Below are 23538 nucleotides of genomic sequence, written 5' to 3' on the forward strand. Positions count from 1 at the left end.
CAGCAATGTTTAGTCAATCTGCATATTGACATCGATTGCATTACTGTATAAGAAAAATATCATGGGAACTAAACCTTGTATTTTAAAAGATTACAGGAGATATTATTCCTTAAATAAACAAATATATCCAATAAAAGTTATATACAGTCTTTGATCAATTGGCAGTTTTCAGGTCTATATGTATACACAAATGGCAGTTTTCAAGTCGTTTAACTTTCGATATGAAAGAACCGAGATTGTGAATGATTCTTAAATGGCCACTTTACTGAACGTATTTGTTTATTGAAAGAATAACATTTTGTACAATTTTCTGAAATACAAAATTCTCCTACCTCGAATTTTTTTCTAGTAATGCGATTGATTTTTATCTGCAGATTGACCAAATGCTGATGTCGAAAGTCAAAATTGTGGATTATGTTACACAAGTAGTACAAAATTCTACTAACTAAAAAAAATAAAACCAATATATGCGTGGACATCTACAGAACTGTGATAATTCACAGTTTTAACTTTATTTAATTTTGAGCATTTCCGGAATATAGGTGTGGGGACCGACTTTATGGAAACTCTGTATACCAGCATTAATTGGTAAATCTGCAGATGACATCGATTGCGTTACTGTATAAGAAAAATATCGGGGACTAAATCTTGTATTTTAAGAGATTGCAGAAGATATTATTCCTTAAATAAACAAATACGTTCATTAAAGGTTATATACAGTTTTTAATTAATTGGCATTTTTCAGGTCTATATATACAGGGTGTCTTGTATCATTTTGTACATAAAAGTATTAAGGTAAGATAATCGAAAAATGAATATTTTACTAGATATTTTATGGTTTATGTAAAATTAAGAAATGATTTCAAGCCTTATAACTCAAAAAGTACTTAATAAAAAGGTACTTAATTGTAGTGTTTTGGAAAGCTCTCGAGATAAGCTACAAGAATATGCAATGAAAAATAGGGAGTTCCATTTAAGAAATTGAAGGTAATCTTTATGTAACCTTCAAATGACTATCCAAGGTCAAATTTTTGCCACCCATCTTCTGTCCCTCTCGAAGTCAAGCAACTTTTATTTGAAACATTTTGTTGTACATTCAAATATAAAAAAGTTATTGGGGTGGATCACTTAAAATGGCCCACCCTGTATATACATATACAGGATCGGCTATTTTAATCTTTCCATTGAAATCTCTTAGAATTCATAAGTTTTAGACAAAAATGTTTCAGACAAAAGTTGTATGGTTTCGAGGAGGCCATAAGATGATATCATTGGTTTAACCTTGAAGAGTCATTTAAGGGTCACATGAAGGTCACTTCAATTTTTTTACACCCCCTATTTTTTATTACTTATTTTTATAGATGACCTCGAGAGCTTTCCAAAACACTCCATCCTAGCCTATGACGAGCGTCACCCCGTCCTCCTGCTGAAGGGTTCGCACCTCACTCGGCTAATTGTGGACGACTGCCATAAACGAGCGTTGCACGGCGGAACGCAGCTCATTCTCTCATTAATCCGCCAACAGTATTGGATTCCACGGGGTCGAGCACTTGTCAAGGAGGCTATCCTGCGATGACTTCCTTACGTGCGATGGCGGGCGGCGACCCCACAACAGCTGATGAGCGATTTTCCACGGGAGCGCGTGGTACCAGCGAGGCCCTTCACACTGGGGTCGATTATGCCGGGCCGATTCAACTTCGCACAACCAAGGGGCGCAGGCCGCTCCTACAAGGCCTTCGTAGCGGTCTTCGTCTGCCTTGCTTCCAGAGCCGTACACCTCGAAGTAGTCTCCGACTACACGACCGAGGCCTTCCTTGCGGTCCTCAGGCGGTTCGTCTCTCGCCGAGGCATCTGTCGCAACCTTCGAAGCGACTGCGGGACAACCTTCGTGGGAGCTGATTCCCAGCTGACAGCCCTCTTCACCGCGGGCACGCCAGAAAGCCACCGGATCATCGACAGCCTCGCCTCCGAGAGGATCGAGTGGAGGTTCAACCCTCCCTCAGCGCCGCACTTCGGAGGCATTTGGGAAGCCGCAGTCAAGTCGCTCAAACACCATCTCCGACGAGTGATTGGCGACGCCAAGCTGACGTTCGAGGAGATGAGTACCTTCCTCACTCAGGTAGAAGCGTGCCTTAATTCGCGGCCGCTGCAGGCACTCTCGGACGACCCTGAGGACTTGGCTCCGCTGACGCCTGGACACTTCCTGGTGGGAGCCGCCTTGACTGCAGTGCCCGAGCCATCTTTGCTGGATGAACCAACGTTCCGCTTATCCCGCTGGCAGCAAAAAATGAGACCATTTTTGGGAACGCTGGTCGAAGGAGTACTTCCACTCCCTTACTCACCGTCCTAAGTGGTTGCGCGAAGAGACGGGCTTCAAGGTCGGCCGACTTTGCCTTATCCGGAACGAACTCACACCACCCACGAAATGGCCACTCGTGCGTATCGCGAAAATCCACCCCGGAGAGGATGGTCAAGTTCGCGTAGTTACATTGCGCACCGCAGCCTCCGAGTTGGTACGACCCGTCGTGAAACTCGTCGTGCTACCCATCAACGGTCATGGAGATCACGAGCCTCCATCGCAATAGTTCAGAACGTCCGACGAGATACATATCCTCCGCTAGCCATTTCTTTCGCCAAACGCTCTTGGCGAGGCGGGCGGAAATGTTCAAAACGCCCTCGCTAAAGAGAGCGAGGGTACGAGCGATCATTCGGCGCCCCTGGCAGCCGTTAGCGCGATATCGCTTTGTCAGCGCAATTTAAAAACAGCGCTTGCCCTTCTCGAAAGATCCAAGGAAAATAAATAAATTCTTAACCGTTCGTTTTGAACATTTATATTAGTTCACGAAAAATCGGGATCTTTCGAGAAGGGCTCCACTATAAATTGACGCGCTCGCGGAACACGGCGCTTCTTGGCTGAAAAGTACTCGACGCGCACACTTATCTCTCGATCACGAAAAAACGTTCTTCCGTCGCTCGCGGATTGAATCAGTCGTCTCCGTTGCTCGAGAATTCTGAAATCGCTTTCGCATAATTAATTTAAGACTGTGTAATTAGTGTTATAATTGTTTATAATAAACTGACTATTATTATTAAAAGACTTAGATTTATCGTCGGATTAATTTCTCTTCTTTCTTTTTCCTCGCGGATTCTTATCCTCCGGTTTCGCGCTTGCTTCCCGCGTCAATCTCGCAAAAACTCTATCAGACGTACTAACGTGAATTAAACCCTTTTTTTCAAGATACCATGCGATGATGCGAAGTACTGAACTAAGTAGAAATGAATGCTTTTAATCCGAATCACGTACGCCTATGCGACGTACGAACTTGAATTATACACTTTTTTTCATGATAGCATGCGTTGATGCGAAGTACTGAACTAACCAGAAATGAATGCTTTTAATCCGAATAACGCACGCCTATGCGATGTACTAACGTGAATTAAACGCTTTTTTTCAAGATAGCATGCGATGATGCGAACTACTGAACTAAGTAGAAATGAATGCTTTTAATTCGTATAACGCACGCCTATGCGACTTACTAACGTGAATTAAACGCTTTTTCAAGATAGCATGCGATGATGCGAACTACTGAACTAAGTAGAAATGAATGCTTTTAATCCGAATTACGTACGCCTATGCGACGTACGAACTTGAATTAAACACTTTTTTTCAAGATAGCATGCGTTGATGCGAACTACTGAACTAACCTGAAATGAATGCTTTTAATCCGGATAACTCACGCCTATGCGACGTACTAACGTGAATTAAACGCTTTTTTTCAAGATAGCATGCGATGATGCGAAGTGCTGAACTATGTAGAAATGAATGCTTTTAGTTCGGATAAAGCACGCCTATGCGACGTACTAACGTGAATTAAACGCTTTTTTTCAAGATAGCATACGATGATGCGAAGTACTGAACTATGTAGAAATGAATGCTTTTAGTTCGGATAAAGCACGCCTATGCGACGTACTAACGTGAATTAAACGCTTTTTTTCAAGATAGCATCCAATGACGCGAACTACTGAACTAAGTAGAAATGAATGTTTTTAATCAGAATAACGCATGCCTATGCGACGTACTAATGTGAATTAAACGCTTTTTTTCAAGATAGTGTTACGTTTGAATTCGTTGTTACGTCTCGATCGTAACTTCTCACGTATTTATTTGTTACGCAATTGTAACTTCTCTCTATTTCTTTTTCAGGGCAACCTGCCAAGCCGGCTATACCCTAGGACGCCGAGAGACTAAGAATCTTTTACGCTTCTTTCAGGAGTGGGATTGTCGACGGGAAATAAATTAGGTGCGTTAAACCTGACCCAATTTATCCTTTTGATCTGTTTTCTTTTATTATTTCACATCCTTAAAGCTTTACAAATTTTTTATCATTATTATTATTAATTTTTGACAGTTGTAGGTAATGTATATCGTTATACGTATAGGTACATGTGTATGTAGTTAATGTTTTTCTCTATAGCATTTCTAAGGCGATATCTAGATATGGTTATTATTCGCGGTTATTGAAGAAATTATCTCGCTGTAAATATTCGTAGATCTCGATAAAGTCTTCGTCTGTTAGTCCTGCGAGGGGTTGGATGCTGCTTGGTAAGACCAGGTCCTCCGGTTCTGGGTAGAAATTTGGTTCAGGGTGATCCTGTACCTGACCTGGGTTGGATGGACCAGCCTCAGTTTCTGTTCTTCGTTCTATGGGTCTTCGTTCTTCCGGTATGGAAGGAAGATCTTCCGGTGTCCTGACCGGCGAGTAGCCGGGATTGGATGAATCCTGGATGGGGGAGTAGTTGGGCGATGGCGGCCTGGCTCTGGGCTGTTGTTCCTCTTGAAGAACCGGTGGAGGGTTTCGGGGAAGACGATAAGGGTATGCGCGGGAGGGCGCGAAACTACGTACTGGGGAGTACCTTGTTACTCTGCTTGTTAAGTCGTTCTCGTCGGCAAACAACTGACGAGCTATCGGGAGCCTATGTGAGGCACGCCGGCGGCGTATACCCGCGGCACGGAGGGGAATTTCACGTCCAACGGAAGAAGCAGGGGCTATAAACCTATATGGGTTTCTCGGTACCAGTGTTTGCAGCGCCCTCACTGAATGACAGAGCCAGAATTGGAACTAAGTGATGCCGCCATATTGTTAGTCTGGTCAGTCTGCACAAGTCTGTATCAGCTGTCAGCACGTGTCTCAACGTGTCTATTTATTTTTTTCTTGATTGAGTGATACTGAGCAATATTAAATATAAAAACTAATAACTAAAAAATAAGCAGAATGGTTAGAGCGTGTTGTGTGTTTAACTGCACTTCAACAGGTACTACTCCATCACATACTTTCCCGAAAGATCCACTGATGCGTGAAAAGTGGATGAAAAGTTTAATCTTAAAATCATATCAAGAAAACGAAGTTAATAAACTTCGAGTATGTTATAAACATTTCAAAGAAAGTGATTATAGTGGGAGTAATAAACTTCGGAGATTAATTCGAGCTGCTGTTCCCTCTATGATAGCAATAGAACCTAACCTAAGAACAGAAATATGTAATATTGAACATCATGAACAAATTCTACAGCAAAATGAACAAAGCCTACAACAACATGAACAAAGCCTACAACAACATGAAGAAAATCTACACCAACATGAACAAAGCTTACAACAACACCAAGAAGATATTACAGATTTACAAGATAATGCTGTACAAGTGCAGATAAACATGCAAAACTTGTCTCAAATGCAAATAAAAGATCATGCTCAACTACAAGAAGTAACAAAAAGATTAGAATTTTTTGAAACATTACATCAGAAATCACAAGCAAGAAAATCTAATTTGGCAAAAGTAACACGAAAGAAAAATTTGTCTCCAATAGCACGGAAGTTATATGACAATAATATAAAACTACTAGCACAGAAGAGACGTATGAAAAGATATATAAACAGAATGAAACAACAAAACAAAGTTAAGAAAATAACATTGAGCAGAAAAGAATATAAAGACCAAGAAAATAAGACTGTAAAAGTACGAGAAAATTTTGTAAATATGATAATAAGAAATAATGATGTTGCACCACAGGTAATGTAATTTTTCATTTGTATACACTTTGTACATACATTTACATATTAACATTTGTACATACTTTTACATATTTGTATATATTTTTATTTGTTATAATTTTTGCATAGGCAAGATATTATACAATAGAAGATAAGATATTTTGCTTAGGCATTTATCGTAGATCCCGTTCTTGTTACAATTTTATATCCAAATTTCTATTATTTCCATCCTTTAATACTTTAAATACACAATTAAATCGCATTCCAATTGATACTGGATGTAACCACATTATTTTAAAATATCTAACATTAAGTGCTAGTAAGATGGATTTGAAAGATTTATATGTTGTACTTGCTTGGGACGAAATGGCTATTAAACCTGCACTTACATATGATGTTAAAAACGATAAAATCATTGGATTTGAAGATTGGGGAATGAGACGAACAAGAAAATTTGCAGATCATGCAATTTTATTTCATATAAGATGTTTAGCATCTGGACGGAAAATGCCTATTGGTTATGGCTTTTGTAATAGTACAACTTCGTCTATTCAACTTTCAAGATGTGTAAAAACATGGCTTACATTTCTGCAAAGGTGTGGTTTTAGGCCTAAAGCTACTGTTTGCGACCAGGGAGCAGCAAATATTGCGGCAATTAACTCGTTAATATTGGAAACACGTGCACAGCATTTCAGATATAATAGTAAGTATACATGCACACACACACACACACACACACACACACACACACACATTTAACAATTATAATTTGTAATATTATTATTATGTAATACTAATTACTTATTATGTAATACTAAAATTAATTTTTTTTTAGAGTCGCCCAAAGAAAATATATTTTATGCAGGACAAGAATGTATTGTGCCTTTATATGACTATGTGCATCTTCAAAAAGGTGTGCGTAATAATCTTTTAGATAAAGATTTACTTTTAAATAAAGATGCAAAATTGTCAGAACGTGAAAGTCAATGTGCCTCTTGGGATCATATTAAAGAAGCTTATGAAATAGACCGAAAGTGTTTTCAACATCGACGAAAAATGAAAAAATTGACAGATAATCATATTTTTCCTCATTTAATTCCAAAAATGAAAGTTAAATTTGCAGTACAAATCTTGAGTCATACTGTAGCGGATTTTATAGACATATTACTTTCTTTAAATAAAGACGGTAAAATTATTTTTAATATTATTTTTAATATGTAAACGAGACATTAACTTTTTGTTAAAAAAAACAATATTACTAAAATATTTTATTATTACAGGTATCATACAAACAAGCAATGCAACAATGAATTTGTCTAAAAATGCTACAGTAACAAAAGAAGCTTTATATTTTTTTGATGATTTATTTGACTCTTTCAATGGAAATATTGGGCAAGGTCTTAGCAGTATCATCACACAAGATAGCAAACATTTAACATTTTGGCAAGAAGCATTATGTAAATTAAGGAATATGGAGTTTGTCGAGAAAAAAAGCTACAAATCTTTGAGAAGAAATAAGCCGAAGTGTTTGATTAACTGGAGACAAGCAATACAAGGCGCAAAATGTTTATGGAAAATGCTCCAAGAATATGGATTTACTACACTAAATTTGAAATATCTTAATCAAGATGCTGTAGAAAATTTCTTTAGTCAAATAAGAAATCACGGACATCAGAACAATAATCCTACACCATATTTATTTGGCACATCATTTAAAGCATTATTAACGTGCAATTTGACATCAAAGCACTCGATATCAGCAAATTGTAAGGAAGACAAAGAAGAATTTTCATCATTACTGAATTTGTTGCGCATTGAAGAAATTGAAAGTGAAAAAGATGATACAAAAGATGATACTGTGGAATGTGAAGAAACTGCCATTCCACATACAGATATAGATATAACACATCCACATACAGATATAGATATAACACATTCCTTGTATATAAACAAGGAAAACATAATTAATAATATTAAAAAGAAAATAAAAATAGATTGCGCTCAATGTATGGCTGAAATATTAGAAAAAGAAAATATAACACAAACACTGGAGCATATTATAGAGATAGCTGAAAAGCAATTTCCTGATATTTGTTATCAAATGGAAATAAAAAATAAACTTATTAAAATATTAACCAAAGAAGTAGAATTAGGCACATCATATTTTCATTGTACTGATATGCATAGTATTGTGCTTAAAACTCTTGCACATTATTTTATTTTAGAATGGTGCAATTTAATAAATAAAATTTTGCGAACAGAAATAAAAGATGATTTTAAGGATAATTATATGTATTTCCAAACACATAGAATGTCTTTAAAATATTACAGAAAGAAGACAAAAGGTAAGACAAAAGTATCAATTCATAAATAACTATGCTCATTATATTATAGTATGTTTTATAATATAATTACTATGTATTTTATATGTTTATAATTACTATGTATTTTACTATGTTGCAGTGTTTCCTGAAACGAGTTTATAATATTTTTCATACTGCTACACAGCACACTTATGTATATAGATGTATATATTTTTATAATAAATTGTCATATTAGAAGTAAAACAACATTCTTCTTTTCTTCCTTATTACTTAGATTTAAAAAAATAAATAAATATTATATATATATATATATATATATATATATGCACGTGATGCAGATGTTCTTTCTCACTCATTCGCACATTTACTTTCTCACTCATTTTGAGTACGTAGTTCTTCCACGAACTCTGTCATTTAGTGAGGGCGCTGCAAACATTGGTACAAAAAAAACTATGGAAGTTGATAGCCCCTGGGAAGAAGTTCGGCGGGGGTTAACCATCTACCGAGGGAATATGACTATTTAGTATGTTTGATGCGATTGATTTAACACAAAAGGGGTTTACTTACGATGATGCGTAGAAAGGTACCTGTTAAGATGAATGGTTTTATAAGGTAAATGTAGTCACAGCAAGGTGGTTCATAGAGTTAAGACGAATAATACGGCTTAATGGATTATTGTGAGATAAACGAATGTTGATTATGATAGTATATCTCACTCGTTCTCATATAATGGTTGAAACGTTCGGCTATATACAGTTCATTGGGGTACAACAATTAATGATTTATTTAATATATTTTGAATTTTCAGGGGCATGCGGTTGCACCGAGAGGTCCGGAGATTCAGGGGGGTACAGACAAGGGTACGGGTAAGAGCGGCTGGCTTACTTCAGATAAGTATAAAATTCATGAAATGTTTCGATAGTTAACTTGTAAGCCAGTGCATTAATTCTATTATTTCGACAGATCCTCTAGGAGCGAGTCTTAGATTCTGAGTCTAGTATCGATGTGCAAGACGTCACGTCACAGCGGCACAGGATCCACGGAGAAATTCTTTCAGAGAAGCTCTCCGTGAAAGCGGCAGAGGAGTAGAATTTGCTACTCAATGCACATCGAGTGACTAACTCGAACGACGCTACACTCTAGGATACGCTTTGAGCGTTCTCAGAGGATCGGTTGAAATTTAAATAATTCAACTCGAAAGAAAAATTTAAAGTCTGTATACGGGCAAGTAAGATTCTGGGAAAATTGTCAATATATCTAGAATAAATCAAACTAATATACAAAGTTATTATCAAGGTTGATTAAGAATGATTATTATTCTATTATTTCCTTACCGGATGACGGGATCAGTGGATGAATAAAGGCACCGCTGCTCCTTCCCTGGATTGCTCGACCTCGGTGAGAACCTGAAGAAGTGGCAAGGCAGCGCAGAGAATGGCCAAAGACTCAGAGGTTGCTGGATGGTAGCACTTTATTAAAGTGTTGGTGTTGATACAACTCTCTTAATAGAGATTGAGACTAAGTCCCGAAAGAAAAAAAATCAAAATCGCGACTAAGTTATTTTCGAATAAGTTAAGGTGTCCGGTAGGCTTCTAGGTTTTTCCTCTTCGAGAGCTGGAGATCTAATGGCTTCTAGGTTTTTCCTCTTCGAGAGCTGGAGATCTAGTGGGCGTAGAGGGCTGAGAGTTGGAGATTTTATAGCGTAGAGGGGGGGGGGCCGAGACTTGACGCCCGAGGTGCCTTAAGTCCCTTCCTCTGGTTCGATGTTTAATGGTGGGGAGAAGAGGTGGGCCTCTTCGGTGATTGGTGGGTCGGCTGCTGGAGCTATCCCTTCCTGCTATGAGTTTGCGATGTGGTGGGTGAGAGTTTTGTGGTAGGGATTGCAAGTCTTGAGTCTTAGATTTATTAAATAATTTTAGAATAATTTTTAATAATGATTTTTAACAATCAGAATTTTTTATAATATCATATTTATGTCATTAGAAAATTTGAGTTCGATTTATAGCAATTGTTTAAATTTTAAGTGATATTTTGGTAAATTCTGATGTATTAAACCATTATTATTACAATGATTTTCACAATGGTGCATATATATTTAAAATTAATAATTAGTAATTAATTAATAATTAGTAAATTAATAATTAGTAATAATTAGTAAAGAAAAATTTAGCATTTGGATTGCTATAAGAGGTTTTTCTTTGCAGGTTCTAACGCAACGGATGCGAAGATGGCTTATCTCTTTTTCTAAAAATAGATATGCTGGGTGTCCTTCGAAGAATGCTCATCGCATTCTTTCTCTTTATAAGACACGTTAGTAACAGTAATATTTTTTAAATGAATTACCTTTTAAAATTCGTTTACGTGGCTTAAACTGACATATTACAAGTAATATTTCTAGGTTCAATAATTATCGTAAGACTAATTATCGAGGTTTATCATTTACAAGATATATTTTTATTTATTTAATAAAGGCTTCAACAATTAGAATTTTTTGTGGTTTTATAGGTATATATTTTAAAATTTTCAAAGTCGACTTTTAATGATTACTCAAGTCTATGAATAATATTTTAATAAATTCTAATGCGTTAAGCCATTATTATTACAATAAATTTTACAATAAGAATATATGGAAATTAATTATCGCTTTACTTAATAGTTGTTATATCGCTAAAAGAAATTTCATTCCTACAGTTCTCAGAATTACATATGAAAAAGCGGCTCATTTTACTTCTAAGAATGATTACGACGGATGTGCTCGAAGAATTCATTGCACACTCTACCGTGATCTTTTATTCAAGAGGTCTTTTGATTTTGACAATATTTTATTCTTTGAAGATTTTTGAGTTTGGGCGACTTTTATGTTAGCACATATATATATATATATATATATGTATATGTATAGATATGTATTCGCATATTACTTATGAAAATTGATTTTGGCAAGTTTTTACTGAATCGTATTTAATAATCATTGTATAAGATTAATAATTATTGTATAAGATCTTGGGGTTATTAATATTAATTATTTGTTAACATTCGTAATATATATATATATATATATATATATATATATGTTTTGTGTGCCGATTAATTTTGTCGCGGTAGCAGTCTATTATATCTCTTCCTTTGTTTTATCGTTAAGTTTGTTACAAAGTATATATGCATATAGTATGCATATATATATAGGGATATTTCTGGACATGTTAATATATATATGTGTCAATTTCTATCGCGACGCGTATTTATTGTATTTATACCTTTATTTTATTGAGTTTGGTTATAAAATATATATGCTTATATGTAAATTTATTCAATTTATATGTTACATATAGTATGCATATATATAGGGATATTTCTGGACATGTTAATATATATATGTGTCAATTTCTATCGCGACGCGTGTTTATTGTATTTATACCTTTATTTTAGTTAGTTTTGTTATAAAGTATATATGCGTATATGTAAATTTATTCGATTCATATGCTACATACAGTATGCATATATATAGGGATATTTCTGGACATGTTAATATATATATGTGTCAATTTCTATCGCGACGCGTATTTATTGTATTTATACCTTTATTTTATTGAGTTTTGTTATAAAGTATATATGCGTATATGTAAATTTATTCAATTTATATGTTACATATAGTATGCATATATATGGGGATATTTCTGGACATGTTAATATATATATGTGTCAATTTCTATCGCGACGCGTATTTATTGTATTTATACCTTTATTTTATTGAGTTTGGTTATAAAATATATATGCGTATATGTAAATTTATTCAATTTATATGTTACATATAGTATGCATATATATGGGGATATTTCTGGACATGTTAATATATATATGTGTCAATTTCTATCGCGACGCGTATTTATTGTATTTATACCTTTATTTTATTGAGTTTTGTTATAAAATATATATGCGTATATGCAAATTTATTCAATTTATATGTTACATATAGTATGCATATATATGGGGATATTTCTGGACATGTTAATATATATATGTGTCAATTTCTATCGCGATGCGTATTTATTGTATTTATACCTTTATTTCATTGAGTTTGGTTATAAAATATATATGCGTATATGTAAATTTATTCAATTTATATATTACATATAGTATGCATATATATGGGGATATTTCTGGACATGTTAATATATATATGTGTCAATTTCTATCGCGACGCGTATTTATTGTATTTATACCTTTATTTCATTGAGTTTGGTTATAAAATATATATGCGTATATGTAAATTTATTCAATTTATATATTACATATAGTATGCATATATATGGGGATAATTTTGGACAAGTTAATATATATATTTGTCAATTTCTATCGCGACGCGTATTTATTGTATTTATACCGTTATTTTATTGAGTTTGGTTATAAAATATATATGCATATGTGTAAATTTATTCGATTTATAGGTTATATATAGTATGCATATATATATATAAAGGTGTATATTTTTATATATTAATATATGTTAATTTTTCGTCCTGACGATTGTTTATTACGTTTTTACTTTTTTATTTTATTGGATTTTGTTATAAAATATATATGCATATGTGTACATGTAGTCAGTTCACATGTTACATATAGTATGCATATACTATATATATAAAGGTATATGATACTGGATAATAGTGTGATATTAATAGAAAATACTTTGTTAATGCTTAATTATAAAAGAAAAGTAGATGTATTAATTTGATCTACACTCATGCGAGCGCGAATTTAGATCTTCCCTCTGCCTTTAGGTCGGGAGAGGATGTTTAAAAATTCCAATGGAGATAACGCGACGTGCTGGACTTGGCCTTGCACGTTTATTCGACTTGTAGAGTTATACGCATAATATTCTTCGTACAATATTATCCGTAAGTACACATATTATTTCTTTATTTTTCTCGTGTTTTCACGTTTTATTTCCCTCGACTTAATGGTACATGTATATTGTTACGTTTTGAGATTTCGTTGTTACGTCTCGATCGTAACTTCTCACGTATTTATTTGTTACGCAATTGTAACTTCTCTCTATTTCTTTTTCAGGGCAACCTGCCAAGCCGGCTATACCCTAGGACGCCGAGAGACTAAGAATCTTTTGCGCTTCTTTCAGGAGAGGGATTGACGATGGGAAATAGATTAGGTGCGTTGAACCTGACCCAATTTATCCTTTTTGATCTGTTTTCTTTTATTAGTTTACTTCCTTAGAGCTTTACAAATCCTTTATTATTGTTATTATTGTTATTATTTGACAGTTGTAGATAGTGTATATCGTTATACGTATAGATGTGTGTATATAGTTAATGTTCTTCTCTATAGCATTTCTAAGGCGATATCTAGATATGGTTATTATTCGCGGTTGTTGAAGAAATTATCTCGCTGCAAGTATTCGTAGATCTCGATAAAATCTTCGTCTGTTAGTCCTGCGAGGGGTTGGATACTGCTGGGTAAGACTAGGTCCTCTGGTTCCGGGTAGAAATTTGGTTCAGGGGGATCCAGAACTTGACCTGGGTTGGATGGACCTGCCTCAGTTTCTGTGCTTTGTTCTATGGGTCTTCGTTCTTCCGGTATGGAAGGAAGATCTTCCGGTGTCCTGACCGGCGAGTAGCTGGGATTAGATGAATCCTGGATGGGGGAGTAATTGGGCGATGGCGGCCTGGCTCTGGGCTGTTGTTCCTCTTGAAGAACCGCTGGAGGGTTTCGGGGAGGACGATAAGGGTATGCGCGGGAGGGCGCGAAACTACGCACTGGAGAGTACCTTGTTACTCTGCTTGTTAAGTCGTTCTCGTCGGCAAACAACTGACGAGCTGTAGGGAGCCTAAGTACCGACCGGGAGGCACGCCTGCGGCGTATACCCGCGGCACGGAGGGGAATTTCGCGTCCAACGGAAGAAGTTCGGCGAGGGTTAACCATCTATCGAGGGAATACGACTATTTAGTATGTTTGATGCGATTGATTTAACACAAAAGGGGTTTACTTACGATGATGCGTAGAAAGGTACCTGTTAAGATGAATGGTTTTATAAGGTAAATGTAGTCACAGCAAGGTGGTTCATAGAGTTAAGACGAATAATACGGCTTAACGGATTATTATGAGATAAACGAATGTAGATTATGATAGTATATCTCACTCGTTCTCATATCATGGTTGAAACGTTCGGCTATATACAGTTCATTGGGGTACAGCAATTAATGATTTATTTAATATATTTTGAATTTTTCAGGGGCATGCGGTTGCACCGAGAGGTCCGGAGATTCAGAGGGTACAGACAAGGGTACGGGTAAGAGCGGCTGGCTTACTTCAGATAAGTATAAAATTCATAAAATGTTTTGATAGTTAACTTGTAAGCCAGTGCATTAATTCTATTATTTCGACAGATCCTCTAGGAGCGAGTCTTAGATTCTGAGTCTAGTATCGATGTGCAAGACGTCACGTCACAGCGGCACAGGATCCACGGAGGAATTCTTTCAGAGAAGCTCTCCGTGAAAGCGGCAGAGGAGTAGAATTTGCTACTCAATGCACATCGAGTGACTAACTCGAACGACGCTACACTCTAGGATACGCTTCGAGCGTTCTCAGAGGGTCGGTTGAAATTTAAATCATTCACTCGAAAGAAAAATTTAAAGTCTGTATACGGACAGGTAGGATTCTGGGAAAATTGTCGTACAACGGATGATAATTTATCTAGCATATACTGAATTTCCAAAAGCATGCGGCTGCACCGAGAGGTCTGGAGATTCAAGGATACAGACGAGGATACGGGTGGAAGCGGCTGGCTTACTTCAGATAAGTATAAAATTCATAAAATGTTTTGATAGTTAACTTGTAAGCCAGTGCATAAATTCTATTATTTCGACAGATCCTCTAGGAGCGAGTCTTAGATTCTGAGTCTAGTATCGATGTGCAAGACGTCACGTCACAGCGGCACAGGATCCACGGAGAAATTCTTTCAGAGAAGCTCTCCGTGAAAGCGGCAGAGGAGTAGAATTTGCTACTCAATGCACATCGAGTGACTAACTCGAACGACGCTACACTCTAGGATACGCTTCGAGCGTTCTCAGAGGGCCGGTTGAAATTTAAATTATTCAACTCGAAAGAAAAATTTAAAGTCTGTATACGGACAGGTAGGATTCGGGGAAAATTGTCGTACAACGGATGATAATTTATCTAGCATATACTGAATTTCCAGGAGCATGCGGCTGCACCGAGAGGTCTGGAGATTCAAGGATACAGACGAGGATACGGGTGGAAGCGGCTGGCTTACTTCAGATAAGTATAAAATTCATAAAATGTTTTCGATAGTTAACTTGTAAGCCAGTGCATTAATTCTATTATTTCGACAGATCCTCTAGGAGCGAGTCTTAGATTCTGAGTCTAGTATCGATGTGCAAGACGTCACGTCACAGCGGCACAGGATCCACGGAGAAATTCTTTCAAAGAAGCTCTCCGTGAAAGCGGCAGAGGAGTAGAATTTGCTACTCAATGCACATCGAGTGACTAACTCGAACGACGCTACACTCTAGGATACGCTTCGAGCGTTCTCAGAGGATCGGTTGAAATTTAAATAATTCAACTCGAAAGAAAAATTTAAAGTCTGTATACGGACAGGTAAAATTCTGGGAAAATAGTCAATATATTTAGAATAAATCAACCTAATATACGAAGTTATTATCAAGGTTGATTAAGAATGATTATTATTTTATTATTTCCTTACCGGATGACGGGATCAATGGAAGAATAAAGGCACCGCTGCTCCTTCCCTGGATTGCTCGACCTCGGTGAGAACCTGAAGAAGTGGCAAGGCAGCGCAGAGAATGGCCAAAGACTCAGAGGTTGCTGGATGGTAGCACTTTATTAAAGTGTTAATGTTGATACAGCTCTCTTCATAGAGATTGAGACTAAGTCCCGAAAGAAAAATCAAAATCGCGACTAAGTTATTTTCGAATAAGTTAAGGTGTCCGGTAGGCTTCTAAGTTTTTCCTCTTCGAGAGCTGGAGATCTGATGGGCGTAGAGAGAGCTGAGACACAGGTGAGTTAATGGCGCAGAGAGACACCGGCGGCGGCGGCGGCGGCCTTATATACCTTCCTCTGGTTCGATGTTTAATGGTAGGGAGAAGAGGTGGGCCTTTTTGATGATTGGTGGGTCGGCTGCTGGAGCTATCCCTTCCTGCTATGAGTTTGCGATGTGGTGGGTGAGAGTTTCGTGGTAGGGATTGCAAGTCTTGCGTCTTAGATTTATTAAATAATTTTAGAATAATTTTTAATAATGATTTTTAACAATCAGAATTTTTTTATAATATCGTATTTATGTTATTAGAAAATTTGAGTTCGATTTATAACAATTGTTTAAATTTTAAGTGATATTTTGGTAAATTCTGATGTATTAAACCATTATTATTACAATGATTTTTACAATGGTGCGTATATAGTTAAAATTAATAATTAGTAATTAATTAATATTTAGTAAATTAATAATTAGTAATAATTAGTAAAGAAAAATTTAGCATTTGGATTGCAGATTCTAACGCAACGGATGCGAAGATGGCTTATCTCTTTTTCTAAAAATAGATATGCTGGATGTCCTTCGAAGAATGCTCACTGCATTCTTTCTCTTTATAAGACACATTAGTAACAGTAATATTTTTTAATGAATTACCTTTTAAAATTCGTTTACGTGGTTTAAATTGGCATATTACACGTATTATTTCCAGGTTTAATAATTATCTTAAGACTAATTATTAAGATTTATCATATATTTTTATTTATTTAATAAAGGCTTTAACAATTAGAATTTTTGTGGTTTTATATGTATATATTTTAAAATTTTCAAAGTCGACTTTTAATGATTACTCAAGTCTATGAATAATATTTTAATAAATTCTAATGCGTTAAGCCATTATTATTACAATAAATTTTACAATAAGAATATATGGAAATTAATTATCGCTTCGCTTAATAGTTATTATGTCGCTAAAAGAAATTTTATTCTTACAGTTCTCGGAACAACGTATGAAAAAGCGGCTCGTTTTACTTCTAAGAATGATCACGACGGATGTGCTCGAAGAATTCATTGCACGCTCTACCGTGATCTTTTATTCAAGAGGTCTTTTGATTCTGACAATATTTTATTCTTTGAAGATTTTCATTTGGGCGACTTTTATATTAGCACATATATATATATATATATATATGTATAGATATGTATTCGCATATTGCTTATGAAAATTGATTTCAGCAAGTTTTTACTGAATCGTATTTAATAATCATCGTATAAGATTAATAATTATTGTATAAAATCTTGGGGTTATTAATATTAATTATTTGTTAATATTCGTAATATATATATATATATGTTTTGTGTGCTGATTAATTTTGTCGCGGTAGCAGTCTATTATATCTCCTCCTTTGTTTTATTGTTAAATTTGTTACAAAATGTATATGCATATAGCATGCATATACATATAGGGATATTGTTGGACAAGTTAATATATATATATGTATCAATTTCTATCGCGACGCGTATTTATTGTATTTATACCGTTATTTTATTGAATTTGGTTATAAAATATATATGCGTATATGTAAATTTAGTCAATTTGTATGTTACATATAGTATGCGTATGTATAGGGATAATTTTGGACAAGTTAAGATATATATTTGTAAATTTCCATCGCAACGCTTATTTATTGTATTTATACCTTTATTTTATTGAGTTTTGTTATAAAATATATATGTGTATATGTAAATTTATTCAATTTATATGTTACATATAGTATGCATATATATATAGGGAGATTTCTGGACATGTTAATATATATATGTGTCAATTTCTATCGCGACGCGTATTTATTGTATTTATACCGTTATTTTATTGAGTTTGGTTATAAAATATATGTGCATATATGTAAATTTATTCGATTTATAGGTTACATATAGTATGCATATATATATAAAGGTGTATATTTTTATCTATTAATATTTGTTAATTTTTTGTCCTGACGATTGTTTATTACGTCTCTACTTTTATTTTATTGGATTTTGTTATAAAATATGTATGCATATGTGTATATGTAGTCAGTTCATATGTCACATATAGTATGCATATATATGTATATAGAGGTATATGATACTGGATAATAGTGTGATATTAATAGAAAATGCTTTGTTAATGCTTAATTATAAAAGAGAAGTCGATGTATTAATTTGGTTTGCATTCATGCGAGCGCGAATTTAGATCTTCCCTCTGCCTTTAGGTCGGGAGAGGATGTTTAAAAATTCCAATGGAGATAACGCGACGTGCTGGACTTGGCCTTGCACGCTTGTTCGACTCGTAGAGTTATACGCATAATATTCTTTGTGCAGTATTATTCGTAAGTACACATATTATTTCTCTATTTCTCTCGTGTTTTCACGTTTTATTTCCTTTGACTTAATGATACATGTATATTATGCATGGTAAGAAGTTGCTGTCATTATATTCATTGTTGTAATTTTTTATTTTTATTTAATAAAGTTTTTGAATTTAGATTCTATTTTTCGAGTGTCATTTTGCACATTATGTACCTGGGCTCTATTTATTTCTCGGAAGGTTTTAGTCTTACATTATTAAATTTGCATATGTTCATATGCACGTACATATATATATATATATATATATATATATATATGTATACATACGTATAAGAGTGCTCATATGTAAATGTTCGTGCATTTTACAATTGTGTATATACATTTTATATTCATAGTAGCTATAGGTGTCCATCCTTAATATTATTATTTTATTTATTCAGGCGATACTTTTGCCAGGGGGGTACCCGGTGAGTAGGAACACGAATATAGGGTGTCCATATATTTTCGTCATATGAAGACTTACTAGTAAGTAATATTCTGACATAATTATACTTAATAAGGTTTGGTATTATGAAATTTTGTCATTAAAGTACTTGAAAAAGGGGGATTATTATAGTTGAAAACTTTTTATATGAAGTGTTAATATTTTATAAGGCTTGGTACATGCATTCATATATAGAAGAGTGTGATCGTAAATGTTCATGGTTGATTTTTGATGATGTTCATTGGCCTTATTCTGATTTTTTAATTATTTTAATCTAAATTTTATATTATTTTGTTCATTTATGCTAGTTGGTTTTTCTTTCTTTTCATTGGCTCATGTGTATATGCCTTAAGCATATAGATGCTATCCATTTTGTTATACTTAATGCTTTGCAAATTTTTATAAAATATTGACAGCCTCGTGTTAGAAATTATTATTCTTATGACCAAATATTATTTTACATTAATTTTTCAGGCATCCAGGAGGGGGGTCATGTGACTTCGTCATATAAGGTATTCTTATTTGATTTTCAGGTAAGATCACTTTAAATTATTATTTGTGTTATGGGCCGCTAGTATTTGGTTAAATTTCGTTATTAGCTTATTATAAGTGAATATTTTATTTGTTAAGGTCTTATTATTCATTTATTATTGGTTATAAGAGTGGATGCATATATATATATATACATATATATATATATATATATCATATGTATAATTGTTAGAATTATTTTGTAGAATTTGAAGCTAGATTTTACTACCAAAATTTTGTTTCTGAAATTTTCTTATCGTTAATATTTTTATTAATTTATGGTCTAAGAACATATATTCATTTTTATTTGTTTTTAGGTGTCAACAGGTTTAGCAAGAAAAACAAGCAGTGCTGAATTAAAATGTTGATGGTCAAGGATATATTATTATTTCTAAGGGTAAGTCTTATTAAAATTTATGCAAATTCATTATTGTTATTATTATTGTTATTAGTGTTATTATTATTATTTGCATTTAAGCAATTTCAATTTTAATCATAGAGAATTATTAGTACCATATAATTTATTAGTTTTATCAATTGTTAAATTTTGGTTATTATCTTACGTTTTTATTTATAATTTTGTCTTTACAAGTTTCATAGGATATTTATTAAATATTCATTGTTAGTTGGGGATTAATATATATATATCTTGTAATTATTCAATGGCACTTAAATTATATTATTATAAAATATTTTAACATTTATTATTCTTGTATTTGTTATGTTATCCTTGTGACGATATTAAGTCGGATACTAGTAATTTTGATTTTAATGATATTATTTAGAGGGAGAGTTCGTTTGATATTTATACGATTTTGTTTTGTATTTCGATTATTAGTATCGCGATATTATTTAGTGCATAGCTATTATTTATTTGGTTTTATGATTTATAGGTTATACTGGGAGCAGTATATCGATGGTCAATGGAAAATAAAATATTATCGTCGTGAGGGGTTACATCTATATACCCAATATGTTGGAATTATTATCCCAGAGATGTATACGAGAGCGTTTTCACCCAAGTTTGGACGTCATTTTTTTGATGAATTAGTCGACTAGTGTGGTGATCTACTTGGTCATGGTATCATAATTATATTATTTTTATAATTCTATTGTAAAAGATCTCGAAGTTACAACACTTTTGTTTGGTAAATTTGATTGTTAGCATCATATTTATACTTCTAGTGAGTAGGGACTGTTATTTTAGAACTATATACGGGAGCATATTAGGACGTGTACTTATTTTGATTAATTAATCGATTAGTACGTTGATCTACTTGGTAATGGGATCACAATTATGCCCTTAGTATATCTCTATTGTAAAAGATATCGAAGTTACAAACATTTTAAATTTTTGTTTTTGGGGTTGCCTTTAAAATTTTACTGCTAGAATAATCACCGGGGAAGCTACTAGAAGGTCGTCAGATTTTTATCGTTAATCTTTATTCGTTTAATGAATTATCCTAACAAAGTCTACGCCAAGTATTGGCTTTATTTTGTATTAATTGTTTTATTTCTTTTACAGGTTACCGAATGGGAGCGTACATGTATTTATATACGGGAGGAAGAGGGTTGATGGATCAACATTTCTACGTCGAAAATTATAGGGGTTGTTTCAACGCATAATTTTATAAATATATATATATAAACATATATATATATATATGTTTTTAGTTAAGACATCGGTGTTGTAAGGATTTTTGATTATATAAGTATTTTTAATGGTACTACTATAAGACGTACCTATTAATATTATGTTATTATATTTTTAGCACGTTTTAATTATTATATTTTTTTTTTAATTATTTAAAGACGATTGTGTTGCTTTTATGATTATATAATATGCTTTATGATTATAATAGCCTGTCATGTACTATGCATATTAATTATTTAATCAATTCTGTCAAGTAATTTATCAAGTCTGTCGCTAAAATTTAATTATTAAATTTTATGTTAATATTTGATTCTTCCAATTATATTTTATTATTGATGTTTCATTAAAATTTTGAGATTCGTTAACTAATTAATTTTTCTCTTTCAGGTGCAGGACTACCGTGGCTTTACTTTTAAATGATATTTGGATTTGTCGATGTCGAGGTGGATGATTATTAAAAATCGCTCACATCGCGGGATTTTATATAGATCTTGATTGTTAGTATTAATTTCTTTTTAGAGGAAGTTAAGGAATACAAGGTTTAAAATTATATTATTAATTAACAAGAATGTGTGTACGTATATGTATCAAAATTTTAATATTGGTTTGTATGTCTTAAGATATTAATTTTATAAACGGCATACAATAAGATTTTATAAATGTTGATACTTTTGCTTTATATAAATGAAATATTGAATTATCATTGATCATATAATAATTTTAAATTTTGATTAATGCATTAAGATTTCGATTGTTCATATATCAAAATGATTTTATCTAATTTATTACAATTTGCTTAGGAATACTGTTGCTGGAAATATCTTTATTAAATTCTCATTGGTCAAAGCATTGATTTCTCAAGGGATTATTATTTTGTCTTAGTTTATTCGCGATATCCGTGTAGGGCAAAAATCGTCGTGTTTAATATATGTACATGTATGTGTATTAATTGTATTTTTATTATATATTTTCCTACACGTTATTAGAGAATATATATATATATATATATTCATTGGGAAAAGGGAAGCTTATAAATCATTTCATATTTATGGTTTGATAATCGTGAAGAAATTACATAAGTAAGCGTAAATATTTCCCTTTATTTTATTATTTTACATATTTATAATGTTAACTTATTATTTCTTTTGCTAATTCTTATGCGTTAATTTTCATTGATATTATAAGGGATTGCATATATTAATTATACGAATTAGTTTTCTATAACATGGCGATTGACTATTATTGTTAAGTAATTTGCCTTACGCGTATTTATTTATAATTGGGTTATGTAATATATGCAGTGTCCGATTTAAATATTATTAAAATTTATGTCCTTGGTTATTGGTAGGACATTTGTCATGAAATAATTTAGTATTAATGTACAGCGTTAAATTGAGAAAATTTTATATTTTGATTATATTATCTTGGAGGGTCATTATCCTCTTCAATTACTTTATAGGAAATTGTATATAGACTTTTTATTAATTACGATTTTTCTTTTTCAGGTTTCTAGTGGTGAGAATCTACATTTAAGAGAGTGTTTACGCGGGAGAGAGAGAGAGAGATGTTCAACNAATGCAGTTAGCTCGTGGACTCACCGACATTCCATGAACACTGAAGGAATATCCGTATATAATTTACTAGACGAAGACTCTCTGAATAAAAATTGTCGAGAGTACAGCATTCCCGCATATGGCAGGGATTCATCAATTTTGGTTCGGCAACCGCTGGACTCGTAGGAATCTTCATGATCATCCGTCTTGTCAAATTAATCATTGACATGATCATCCATGGATTACGCCTTACACATGGTTCTATGGATGCAGCCTACACTTATTCGGAGGCACTATGGAGCTCCCTTGCAAATCTAACTATTATCTTGCTCTGTGAACCCGAGAAGAAGAAGAAGAAACTTGAAAATCACTGTGAACCAGTCACTGACGGGGAACCAACAGCACCTCCAGAAGTTATTACTCAACAACCCCACCATCAAAAACCGCCAAGGAAAACGAAACCTTGCCATCCGGATCCAGAAAACGTAAATATTAACTCTCAATATTCTACGTTAAGAGACCGCTTGAGTACTATAGAGGAAACCGATTAAAACTCCCTGACCAAAAT

At 33.6% G+C, this 23538-nt stretch overlaps 1 protein-coding gene and 1 long non-coding RNA gene across 2 annotated transcripts; one reads left to right on the forward strand and one right to left on the reverse strand.

Annotated features, from left to right (window-relative positions):
* The first annotated feature begins 1618 nt into the window (after nucleotides 1-1618).
* On the forward strand, nucleotides 1619-2350 carry LOC112637998. The gene has a single exon (XM_025408841.1). It carries the CDS (start codon nucleotides 1619-1621, stop codon nucleotides 2348-2350), a length of 732 nt encoding a protein of 243 aa, XP_025264626.1.
* An 11949-nt stretch (nucleotides 2351-14299) lies between these two features.
* On the reverse strand, nucleotides 14300-16616 carry LOC112637999. The gene is made up of 3 exons (XR_003122853.1): nucleotides 16112-16616; nucleotides 14379-14398; nucleotides 14300-14310 (listed from the first exon to the last, which is right to left on the reverse strand). It is a non-coding gene; the product is annotated as an uncharacterized LOC112637999 (long non-coding RNA).
* Between the last annotated feature and the right edge of the window lie 6922 nt (nucleotides 16617-23538).

Source organism: Camponotus floridanus, unplaced genomic scaffold (assembly GCF_003227725.1).
Source record: "Camponotus floridanus strain SB8 unplaced genomic scaffold, Cflo_v7.5 scaffold233, whole genome shotgun sequence".
NCBI classification, from domain to species: domain Eukaryota; kingdom Metazoa; phylum Arthropoda; class Insecta; order Hymenoptera; family Formicidae; genus Camponotus; species Camponotus floridanus.

Bases quoted from the DNA above. Each gene is read 5' to 3' on its own strand.
- LOC112637998 (XM_025408841.1), top strand. From the start codon at position 1,619: ATGAGCGATTTTCCACGGGAGCGCGTGGTACCAGCGAGGCCCTTCACA.